Genomic DNA, 12,848 nt, shown 5'->3' on the forward strand with positions numbered 1-12,848 from the left:
GGAGGAGGCCCCTGTCCGAGAGATCTTCAACTCACACCTCCGGCGGAGCTTTTCTGGCATACCTTTGGAGGTTGGGGGCATTGAACCCGAGTGGGCAATGTTCAAAGCTTCCATTGCTGAAGCTGCGGTGGTGAGCTGTGGTTTTAAGGTCTTAGGTGCCTCAAGGGGCGGCAACCCTCGAACACCGTGGTGGACACCGGTGGTCAGGGAAGCCGTCCGACTGAAGAAGGAGGCCTTCCGGGATATGTTATCTCGGAGGACTCCGGAGGCAGTTGCAAGGTACCGACAGGCCCGAAGAGCAGCAGCCGCTGCCGTGACGGAGGCAAAGCACTTTGAGGAACTTCTGAATCCGACCAATACGCCCTCTATTGTAGAGGCAGAGCTGGAAGCTGATGGGGGACCATCATCAATTACCCTGGTGGAAGTCACTGAGGTAGTCAAACAACTCCACAGTGGCAAAGCCCCGGGGATTGATGAGATCCGCCCAGAAATGCTGAAGGCTCTGGGTGTGGAGGGGCTGTCTTGGATGACACGTCTCTTCAACACTGCGTGGAAGTCGGTGACAGTGCCTAAGGAGTGGCAGACCGGGGTGGTGGTTCCCCATGTTCAAAAAGGGGGACCAGAGAGTGTGTGCCAATTACAGGGGTATCACACTACTCAGCCTCCCTGGTAAAGTCTACTCCAAGGTGCTGGAAAGGAGGGTTCGGCCGATAGTCGAACCTCAGATCGAAGAGGAACAATGCGGATTCCATCCTGGCCGTGGAACAACGGACCAGCTCTTCACTCTCGCAAGGATCCTAGAGGGGGCCTAGGAGTATGCCCATCCAGTCTACATGTATTTTGTGGACTTGGAGAAGGCGTATGACCGGGTCCCCCGGGAGATACTGTGGGGGGTGCTGCGGGAGTATGGGGTGAGGGGGGCACTTCTCAGGGCCATCCAATCCCTGTACGCCCAAAGCGAGAGCTGTGTTCGTGTCCTCGGCAACAAGTCGGACTCGTTTCCGGTGGGGTTGGCCTCCGCCAGGGCTGCGCTTTGTCACCAATCCTGTTCGTGATATTCACGGACAGGATATCGAGGCGTAGTCGGGGGGAGGTGGGTTTGCAGTTCGGTGTACTGGGGATCTCATCGCTGCTTTTTGCAGATGATGTGGTCCTGTTGGCATCATCGGTCTGCGACCTCCAGCACTCACTGGATCGGTTCGCAGCCGAGTGTGACGCGGTCTGGATGAGGATCAGCACCTCTAAATCTGAGGCCATGGTTCTCAGCAGGAAACCGATGGATTGCCTACTCCAGGTAGGGAATGAGTCCTTACCCCAAGTAAAGGAGTTCAAGTACCTTGGGGTCTTGTTCGCGAGTGAGGGGACTATGGAGCGTGAGATTGGTCGGAGAATTGGAGCAGCGGGGCGGTATTGCATTCGCTTCACCGCACCGTTGTGACGAAAAGAGAGCTGAGCCGGAAGGCAAAGCTCTCGATCTACCGGTCAATCTTCGTTCCTACTCTCACCTATGGTCATGAGGGTTGGGTCATGACCGAAAGAACGAGATCGCGGGTACAAGCGGCCGAAATGGGTTTCCTCAGGAGGATGGACCCAGGACTAGGTGGAGAGATTATATCTCTACTCTGGCCTGGGAACGCCTCAGGATCCCCCAGTCAGAGCTGGTTAATGTGGCCCCGGAAAGGGAAGTTTGGGGTCCCCTGCTGGAGCTGTTGCCACCGCGACCCGATCCTGGATAAGCGGTTGAAGATGGATGGATGGATGGACTGTAAACAACAGAGGGCTGAAGTACTTGTTATGTCTTGTGATGCTCTGTTGTCTGTTCTGTGCTGACTTAATGATTAACTTCTATCTTTCTCTTCTTTGCACTTATCTGTGTGATATGCTTTAGTATGTATAAATACTGACTACTCTTGTGTTCAGGGTTCACTTGCCACTCAGGTGGCTGTGCTCGTGAGTCCATCTGCAGATGCTTTTCTTATTAATATATGCTTTTTTATTAAATTTACTTGAAAGACAAGTTGTTACCTTGGTTTGTGTCTTGTTTTAACAGAAACTGCCACCCCAATGCACTATCTCTTATGAACACATGGCTCTACTAGGCAGCGCCCTCTTGGCTTCTAAACATCACCATTTCATTCCATAACACTACGTACAGCATTACTACACATTGCATGAAACATAAACACAGTCGATACAGAGCTAACTCTGCTAACGAGCATGGCTAACAATTATGCATCCCTCATGTAGCAACTTAAGACATATCTTCAAACAGAAAAAGGAAACTTACTTCTCAATAGACGCACACAGGCTCTCACTGTCCAAAATGTCCAAACTGTGCAGTACTAATTACGTAGCTCAACTACTGTGACAGCTCACTTGTCACGGAACTCTCCAGAGCAACAGAAAAAGGAGACGATTTACCTCTGCTACGGATGATTGATTGACAGGCTACTCAGCCAATAGAAATGCACCATAGGCGGGACTTAGCAAAAGGATAGGTAATGATATAAACCAAGGCATAGATATTCAAGCAACATAAACTGAGGTAGAAAATACATGAAAGGATATGGAATCTTCTTTACACTTACATTGCCAATAGGATTGCAGTGATCCATAACCTGTCCCCAGAAAAACAATGTAGGCATGTAAGTTCCAGGGACAATCCAGCGGACGATTCCTCACGTGGATTGCATATAGAACCGTTCTTGGATTCCATCAGATGGTTAACTGACCCTGACTTCCTGTCAAAAAAAGAAACTGACAACCCTTGGCTACATCTCTCCAAGTGATCCAGAGGTAAAGAAAGACATCACTGTAAATTGGTTGTACATGAAGAGCAGTGCAACTAGTAACCTTATTGAACACTACTCTTTGTTGGATGGTTGTTAAAGCTTAAAAAACTCCTGCAGCTTCGAAGTCAGAAGGCAAAGGTTCTTATGACTGACCCCAAACTGACAGATGGACAAAAAGTGTTATCTGTGGAGGACTTGGACGAAGCAGAGAAGTCAATCATTTGCTATAAACAACAGTTTTACTTTGATTCAGAATGTACTCTTAGCTCCATACCCAAACTGGATCCGATTGTTGATGAAGGCAATCTCATTGTCCCTCAGGATTGGAGAACGGATAAGTGAAGCAGCTTTGCCAGTCGGCTTGAAAAACCGGATTATTCGTCCCAGAGACTCAAATGTATTCAAATTGATTTTGCATGATATCCATCAGCAGGTTGGGCACTCAGGAAGGAACCACATGCTCTCCAGTCTAGGCCAAACATTCTGGCTACCTTCTGCCAAACAACTCCTCAGCCAGGAAAATCATAAAGTCTTGTGTTTTCTGCAGACGCATGCAAGCAAGAGTTGGGGAGACTTACCAGGAGATGGTATAACTCCAGATCTCCCACCCTTCTCTCATGTGGGCATTGATTATTTTGGACCCATAGAGGTTGAAGGAGGTTGAGCACACGTGAAACGATGGGAGGAAACATTTACCCGCCTGGTTTGTCGAGCTGTCGAGCACTTTGGATACAGACTCCTGCACCATCCGCACAGATTGGGGTACCTCAGAAAGAACTTTAGGCTGCTTTGATCCAGCTGGATCACCAAAAGATTCAGGATGCACTGCTGAGTGCTGACCAGTCAAGTCAAGTGGTTTTTCAAACCCCCATGTGGAACCCACTTTGGAGGAATGTGGGAAAGATTGATCAGGCTGGTGAAAAAGGTACTCAGTAAACTATAGAGTCAGATTGTATAGAAGTCTATGAGAAAATGAGCCTACTTCTCTCTTGATTTATTACCTCAGTAAACATTGTAAACATGAGTTTATGGTCTCAATCACTAGTTTCAAGTCTTCTTCAAGGCTACCTTGTGATTGACAGGTCGCTACCACGGCGTTGTCCGGTCTGGGAGTTTTCCGTGTTTTCGTCTTACACCTTTAACACTTTCACAGTGTGTTTTCACTTCATCAAAGTTAACTGTAACATTTTGGTCGCATTTATATGTGTACAGCATTCAGTTTTACTGAGCTCCACCCTCTCGTGTCACTTCTGGTTGCATAAAACCAAGATGGCGACGCCCAAAAATGCAGAACTCAAGGCTTCAAACCAACGGGTGATGTCACAGTGACTACGTCCACTTCTTAAATACAGTCTATGGTCATGACATCAACTAGCTGGTCGGCACATGTTCTTCGTACATGGCCAGGGATGTTATGAGGCCGAGCACCTTTACTCATATTCACTCACATCAGGTATTTTCTCACATCCGCTGTGGATACTGACAGTGACCTGTCTTCTGGAGGCGGGGCACACTTGATCAAAGTGAACATAAAAGGTGTTAAGCTCATCTGGTAACGTGACCTCAACATGATGGGGGCACTCCTGCTTTTGTAGCCGGTGATATTCTAGATCACCTGCCACATTGTTGATGTTGTTGGTGTTGAGGTCTCATCTCTTCCAGTCTCTTTGATGCTTTCAGTCTTGCTCTGGCAGTGTTGTATGCTTCTTTGTCACTGGACTGGATAGGGCCCTCATCTCTCCATTCCTTTTTTTCTGATGGTTTGACCCTTTTAATCAGCTGGGAGTAAATCAGCAGGAGAAGCAGGGAAATGTTGTCCAAAGTTGGGGCGTGGGAGGGCTTTGTAGGTGCAAGGAATGTTCATGTAAAAATGGTCCAGGGTATTGTGGTGGGGGTGTGGACACACTGGTAGAATTTAGGTAAAACAGATCTGAGGTCTGCTTGATTTAAATCACCAGCATTTGAATTAGCATCAGGAGGAAGTCTCATTTCAGCCATTTGATTATCCTGAGACTGGACATCAGCCAGGAGCAGGCTGGGTGGTGGAGTAGCCTCAGGTCCTAGCTCTTCTCCCGGCTCTCTTCCCTCTCTTTCTGGGGCAGTCACGTTGCTCTCGTTGGCGTTTGGTCCAGCAGGTCTGACTGGCTGGTAGGAAGATGTTGTGGACAGCGATTGTCTCAAAGTCCTTGCTGAACTTAATTCAATCCCTTCGCTTCCTTCTCTGATGTTGAGGAGTGTTTTTCGGACATAGGCAATATGTGCTTCAGTAATAAAGGTGAAAAGATAACAAATCAAAACAATAATGTAGCGAAGTTTAAGGGAAACACGAGCCACTGCCTCTGCATGCACTGCTGTCACCATGGTAATAAAGAAGGGAAGGATGTAAGAATATCTAACCTATCACAGAAAACGCCTCCTGTTGTGACTCCACTCTCCCCTCTTTCTCTTTCTCTTTTCTCTCCATCTTCCTCAGCTGTCTCTGGTGTCTCTGACGTTCTCTTAAAGCTGTTTTCACACTGCTCACCCACGCCTGGTACGCCAACTGAGGGGGAAAAACCAAAATCATCAACAATAAAACATATGAAAATCAGAGTTTCAACACAGCGCGTTAACCATAGCAGTGTTACACATTTCAACAACTGCAACTATATACCGTATAAACAGTATCAGTCGAAAAACATCAGACGTGAGCCTGCACATCAGTCTCATGCTGAACAGACCAAACGCATGATTAAAAACAACTGGGCCATTGTTGAGAGCGACACCGTGTTGAGTCAAGTTTTTCCTGAACCCCCTATTGTTTCTTTTAGACGCGGCCCTACTCTTTGGGACAGACTCATGCATGCATTGCCCTCACTGTGAAAATATGATGAAAAACTAAATATTTTGCTGACGTTAACTCAGATAAAACCAATAAACAAAGTGATTTCATTAACTGTAATACTAGCTTTGTCATATACCGCCTGTCTTGCCCATGTGAGGAGGGCTTTTTCTACATAGATCGCACAAAAAGACGCCTGAGAGATCGCCATCAGAGTCAGGAATCGCGACTACCCCCCATGGCTAGACACTTTAATGAGTATCACGGTGCTAATGAATCTTTGTTACGCATAGAGGGCATCGAACACATTAAACCGCTGGTGGGGGGGAGATAGGTTGACTCTCTCATACACTCTCAATACCACCCCCCTACTGTATCCCTCTCTCTCCCTCTGGTACCTGATTGTTTGCACACCGGCAATATTTGCACTATCTGTTTATATCATGTTTATTTTGTTTATAGCTTATTTTGTATATTGTATATTGGTAGAATTTCATTTTTTTTTATTCTTATTTTATTCTAACGTTTTTATCTATTCTTTTGTTATTATACTGTTTAACTTGCACCAACAAAACCAAAGCAAATTCCTAGTGTATACCTCTTACACCTGGCAATAAACACCATTCTGATTCTGATTTTGATTCTGAAAAATTTTAGCGGAGGGAGACTTTTTGGATCCATTGACTGGATGCCTTAAAGTATTATAATTTACATGCTTTCTGTGAGTAATAACAAATAATAATAAAAAATATTCTATAAATTTTTGTTTTTCTGTATAGGCTCCTATGTTTGCTTTGCAGCCTCTGTTGTAAAGTATCAGTAGTTTCCTTAATGAAGGACATGAATTACTTGTTTCTGTGTTATCTCTTTGATATTTTGTAATATTTTGTTATACCATGATGATCATGTGATTGCCTCCCATTGGTTGTTGATACCATACACAGTAGGTGAGGCCACATCCACCTTGTCTGTTTGTTAGTAAGCCCTGACGAAGACCTACAGTGGTCCAAACATGTTGGCTTTTTAAATGATTTTGCCACTCCCATAAAGGCTTTTTAATATATTCTCTTATTCACTTTTTTGATATTTTGAATATTTTGAAGTGCCTAGATTGCCTTCCTGTTTTTTTCCCCGTTTTCCAAGAGCACCCGACACATTATGCCTTACGACTGAACACACAGAGCAACCAGTTATCTCTCTTTCCAAGTATCAGTCAGTTGTTTAAAAGCAGATATTATGGACCTTTGACTCCACAGCTTTAGAACTGTCTACTGCAGCATTAGACCTGCCAACGGACCGTCTATGGTCATGTTGTAGCCACATTGCTGAGTTTCTCCACAAGCTGCTGAGTAAACTGTTGGCATGCATGATGACAATCATCAAGATTGACTCCCATAGAAATGGTACATGGATATATCATATATAAGTAAGTACATTTAGTGAATGAGTCGTGTGTCTGACCTGAGAGGCAGTCTGTTTCTGAGGCTTCTGTTCTTCAGACTCCTCTTCATCCTCACTGTCTGATTCAAACAGGTAGTATTCTCCTGAGTGGAGCACTGTGAGTAGAAGAAACACAGAGATTATCTGAAGTTAGATCAGAAAGACTACTTTAGTTCTACAGCATGTTTTCAGCCATCAGCAGCTTGTCTTGTGTTTGTCGTACCTTTAGCGTGGTCCAACCATGGCTGGTGCCACTTTCTCTTCCTGGAACTCTTCTTGTCTGTCTGGCTCTCTGGAAGGAAACAAGAGAAGGTCTAAATTGGAGGAAGTACTGCACAGGACAATGATGTGATTGGTTTTAAAATCCTAAATGTAACCTGAGGGTGGTGCTAAAGTAAAGGCCATGGGATCATTCCAATGAAATGGTTCATCATGAATGTGCCCAGCAGATTTCATGGCATATTTGGCCTTTAAGATTAGCAAGAACAACATAATAGGGTGATAATATAATCACTTTTGTTTATTAATATTATTATATTATTAATATATCAGGGTTGTGAGTCTCTCAGCTTGCTTTGGAGTTCTTCTTCCTTCTAGTGGTGAAACATGGATTCATGCAGCTTTACGTAGAAGCAGACGTGTCATAGCATTAGCAAGGAGTGGTTTAGTATGAGTATTACTATTATAGTATTATAGTAGTATAGTAGTATTTAATGAGTATCTTTGTGAAGAACAGTACAGTTTAGTTCACTGTCACATGAAATCCTTGTATTTCCAGTTTCTGGTATTTTGACATTTTCAGATCAGTTGAAGAAATAATGAAGACAGACAGAAGGAATGACAGGAAGAACACATATCAGTGTTGTTTTATGAGCTTACGTCATGTTGAGTGTAAAATATAAATAAACTTGACGAATGATGCACTTCACTGCTGATTATTACACTGATTTAACCCTGAGGGGCCCAGAGACATGGCAGACATGGTGGAACACATGTTTCCAGTCAGTCAGTTTACTAGTGAGTCCTACCAGCAGTCGGACTCTTGGTAGAACATTCACTTGTTTTGTGTCCGTCTCTGTGCTTCTGCTGCTTGGAGCGAATTCTCTGCATCCTGAAAGCAGAGGACAGGAAAAGGATGCTCAGGAGACAGAATAATTCAACTTTAACTCTCTACTTATAATATTTGCTGTGGGCTAAAGTAAAGCTATGTATTCTATATCTACCTGGTGTCATGGTGTATTTTGGACAGGTGCCACATCCAATCCACTAATTCAATTTGGTGAGGATCTTTTGATTAATCAATCAATCAATCAAACTTTATTTATATAGCACCTTTCAAACAGGTCAAATGCAATTCAAAGTGCTGTACAGACGATTGACAAAAATGTGTTTCAAATGAGTGTTAAAAATGGATTTAGGGACTAATGCACCAAAACAACCAATATAAAAGTTCATTGAATAACAACGCAATAAGAGATGGGTATTTAAGATAATAAAAGATAAATAAAATACAACGAAATAAAAATAACAATAAAAATAAATAAATACAAATTATTTAACTACACAAAATAAGCAGATTGTATTAAAATAATACAATTTTAATAAAATAAAATAGAATAAAAGAGATAATAATGATCAGCAATAAAATGTTGATTAAATAAAATAGAGTAGAATAAACTATAATGATGACGATAAATAATATAAGTATAAACAATAAAAAACATAAAATTTAAAACTATAAAACACTACATAAAAGCCAGATTAAATAGACGGGTTTTTAGTTTACGTTTAAAAATATCTATATTTTCAGCTCCTCTCAGTTCCTCTCAGTGGTATTTGGTTTTGCAGCCAGGTGGACAGAGAGTTATACATTATGTTATATTACATATTTACATTATTATGTTTGAACTTCAAACAATATCCATTCAATTCGGTACTTACACAAAATCTTGAGTTCATTATTTAAAAAGTGGACATAGAGGATCTCTACAGCCAGCAGTGTAGGAAGAAAGCCCCCCCCCCAGCCATTTCCACTCCTTCATTGATGCAACATTACGCTGCTACTCCCACTCACTGTACGGTGAACACTTACGATCTCTTGAGCTGTGACAGAGATTTCCTCTCAGCTTGTTGGTGGAACTCAATGTTCTTCACAATACTGGCTCTGAAGAGCTCAAAGCCCCTGGAAGGAAGAAACAGATGTCATCAGTAAGTAACCAGCCAATATCAGCAGCTACATCTCAATTAACAAAGAAAGGGTGTCACATTAATTATAGGATTCTGTACATTTGGGATCTATCAGCCTGTTCTTGAAATTAGCAATCTGAAGGGAACTAATAAATAACCAGATGTGGTTTTCACTGATGCTGATGCCCATCGCCTCATGGTGACAGAACATTATGAACTGCATTTCTTGTCCATGATGAAAGTGACTTGACGGAGCACGAAGCACCCCGTGTGGATTAAAACTTGTTTTAAATGCTGACACAAATGCTAAATCTAAGCCACTGAATCTCTTGGAGAGCTGGCCTCACTGAATGTCTTTAAAGTGCTTCTAAAAGATTTGGAAACAAGCACATCTGGCTGCAGATGTCTTGAATGCTGATGAATGTTTTTGATACCTTATGATTCTGTAATTTGTCTTTGTTTTTAAATTGTTATGTTTGTTTTATGTCTGCGACCGTGTAACTGTGCTGCTGCCTATCATGGCCAGGACACTCTTGGAAAAGAGATTTTTAATCTCAATGAGTTTTTACTCCTGGTTAAATAAAGGTTAAATAAAAAAACAACAACATGAAGTGATTATATTCTTGCGGCCTCCGTACGGGAGTGTGTTTGTGTTTGTGCCGGTGGGCGAGTACTGCTGGCGTGGCCTGACTGCCGCTTCTCCCTCTGTCAGCTGTCTTTCTTCTCGTTTTGTTTTGTTTTGTGGCTGTTTCTTCACTGTTCTCCTGAGTTTTGTTATGTTCCGTCTCGTTCTCACTCTTGTTTTCCGTCTTTTGGTTTTCCCTGTGCTCCCATTCGCTCCACTCTCCTCGCTAGCTAGCCGGTTAGCCGCTAACTCGCTAGTGGAGCTGCCCTGCATGTTTCTCTGTCCCTCTCCACTCCTCCCGGACACTCCACCACTGGAATTACAATAATCATCTGGCTGTTCTCCTCACCACCTGTATCCATCTGTACCGTGAGTACCAACGGCCCCCCTCCTGTCTAACGCTACCCTGTGCTGCCTCTACCGTCCCTCTCACCGCCTGCTAACCGCTAACCCGCCTGCTAAACAATGGAACCATCAACCCTACTCACCCCTCTTACACAACCCCCCCTGCTATTCAAAGGATTCCCCTGGTTCCCACATTTGTTTTGTCCCCTCAATACCTCCTCCCCTCCCCTCCCCTACTCTCGCTGTCAACTCCTCCGCCTTATAAAAAACTACAGGTTATCCTCCACTGCTCTCTCCTCTGCTCAATCTGCTGGAATCCTCATCTGTAAACGCTACCTTCACTGTGGCCCCAAACATAACCATCATCTCCAGTCATCCATTACCCCCACCACCCAGACTTACAACATCCAAACCATTCGCCCCCCCTCCACTGCGGCCCGCCGCACTGTGAACCTAGCAAACCTCCAACCTCTCCAGCGTGCCCCCATCACACCACCCTCCCACTCACCCAACTTTGCCCTCCTCAACACCCGATCACTCAACAACAAAGCCCCCATCCTCCATGAACTCATCCTGGACAATTCACTGGACTTCCTCCTGCTCACTGAAACCTGGCAACAACCCAATGACTTCTTCTCCCTCAACCAAGCACCCCCCTCCCCCCCAGCTTCGGCTACCTCGGTAAACCCCGCCCCTCCCGTCGTGGAGGGGGCCTCGCAGTATTATTCAACCGGAACCTCAGGACCACAGAACTCACTTTCCCTACAGTCACCTCATTCGAGTCCCTCGCCTTCAAAACCTGCTCCACCACAGTCATCCTCATTTATTGCCCACCTAAACCAAATTCCTCCTTCCTCTCCGATCTGTCTGAACTCCTCACCCTAGCATCATCCCTCCCTTACCCCCACTGCTACTGGGCGACTTCAACATCCACATGGACTCCCCCACCTGTAAACTTGCCTCTGATTTCTCCACTCTACTGGACAACTTCAACCTCGCCCAGCACATCACCTTCCCCACACAAATTAAAGGCCATATTTTAGATCTCGTCTGCTCTGTCAACGTCCCGGTTCTGAACATCCACCCCTCCCCCTTTCCCCTTTCTGATCACAAACTCATCCAATTCACAATCCCTTCCCCAACACCCCGTCTGGAACTCCCCTGAGTCATATCATTCCGCAACACTAAGTCCATTGATCCCCTCCATCTCTCCAACCTGCTATCTGCTGCCCTCCACCTGGACCCACCCCTCACCTCACCCGATGATCTTACCAACCACCTTAACTCCACCCTGTCTGCCTCCCTCAACTCACTGGCCCCCCTGAGAACCAAAACTGTTTCATTCAACACCTCCTCCCCCTGGTTCACACCCCACCTCAGAAAACTCAAACAGACCGGCCGGCCACGTCTTGTGGGAGGTGTTATATCGCCCAGCAGAGAGTGCCTGTTAAGTTGGTGTTGTTATCCCCGCCCCCTACACATTAGCCACGCACCCCTTCATAACTCGTGAACCGCTTGTCGTAGAGTCTTGTGGGAGGTGTCATATCACTCAGCAGAGAGTGCCTGTTAAGTTGGTGTTGTTATCCCCGCCCCCTACACATTAGCCACGCCCCCCTTCATAACTCGTGAACCGCTTGTCGTAGAGCCTTGCGGCAGGCGTCGTGGCGCTCGTCAGAGTTTCGGCTTCACGGTGCCCGGCCGCCTCGGTCGCCGTCCCGCCAGCATCCCCGACGCGCAAGTAGGGGCGAGGGCCCGTTCATCGCTGCTTGCAGCTTTAATTATTCTTTTTCTGCTGCGAGATCGCGTTTTTGGGACCTTTTCCATTCCCAAAAACTCATGAAAATTGGAATATGCATCAGAAGTCGCGAAAATTGCAAAGTTCTGTAGTGATTGGGCTCGGGTGTCTCCAGCAGGGCTCCATAGCGCCCCCTAATGATGGCAGGCTGTCAGACAAAGTTACTCCGATCTTCACGAAATTCAAGTATGTCATTGCTCACGCCCTCATACCTGGATTAAATGATTTTGAGATTTTTTCGGCAAACAGGAAGTCAGCGATCTTGGACTTCCTGCGTGTTTTTAAAATTTACGAACACATGTTTGAGGACTTTAGGATGCACAAAAACTCATGAAACTTTACACGCACATCCAAACTCGTAATTCCTTTGATTTAGTGGTGAAATTTTGCTTGGGCGTGGCATGTTGGCTCTCTAGCGCCCCCTTATGTCTTTTAGCCTTTGAACATGCCTTTGACACCCTTGGGATACTCGAAAACTCATGAAATTTGGCAAAATGATAGACACCTGTGAACTTTATTTAAATGTATAGCCATTAGGCTCAGTGTGTTTAGTCGGCTCTATAGCGCCCCCTAACGCGTTGAAATTTTAACTTTGTCAAAGTTGATCCGATATTCATGAAATTTGGTATGCATATCCCACTCATCATTTGAAACATATTCCTCATTGGGTTTCATTAGCTCCGCCCACCCAGAAGTCGGCCATATTGGATTTCATGTCATTTTTAGCGTTTTATAGGCCGCGTACTTTAACGAACTCCTCCTACAGATTTAATCAGATCGAGTTGATATTTGGTCAGGACCATCTTAAGACCTTGAGGATGAAAAGTTATTAAAATCGTGAGT

General features: G+C 44.8%; 1 protein-coding gene across 3 annotated transcripts in view; it reads right to left on the minus strand.

The window, feature by feature from the left end:
* Positions 1-12,848, minus strand: part of piezo1 (piezo type mechanosensitive ion channel component 1 (Er blood group)) — a 172,776-nt gene that overhangs the window by 50,355 nt on the left and 109,573 nt on the right. For all 3 annotated transcript variants that reach the window (XM_074645453.1, XM_074645454.1, XM_074645452.1), the window contains exons 28-32: positions 9,146-9,235; positions 8,082-8,164; positions 7,277-7,345; positions 7,075-7,169; positions 5,190-5,334 (exon numbers count right to left, since the gene is read on the minus strand). In XM_074645453.1, the coding sequence (XP_074501554.1) occupies positions 5,190-5,334; positions 7,075-7,169; positions 7,277-7,345; positions 8,082-8,164; positions 9,146-9,235 (482 nt within the window). The remainder of the gene's footprint in view (positions 1-5,189; positions 5,335-7,074; positions 7,170-7,276; positions 7,346-8,081; positions 8,165-9,145; positions 9,236-12,848) is intronic.

This window comes from Sebastes fasciatus, chromosome 9 (genome assembly GCF_043250625.1).
Source record: "Sebastes fasciatus isolate fSebFas1 chromosome 9, fSebFas1.pri, whole genome shotgun sequence".
In the NCBI taxonomy this organism is placed as follows: Eukaryota; Metazoa; Chordata; class Actinopteri; order Perciformes; family Sebastidae; genus Sebastes; species Sebastes fasciatus.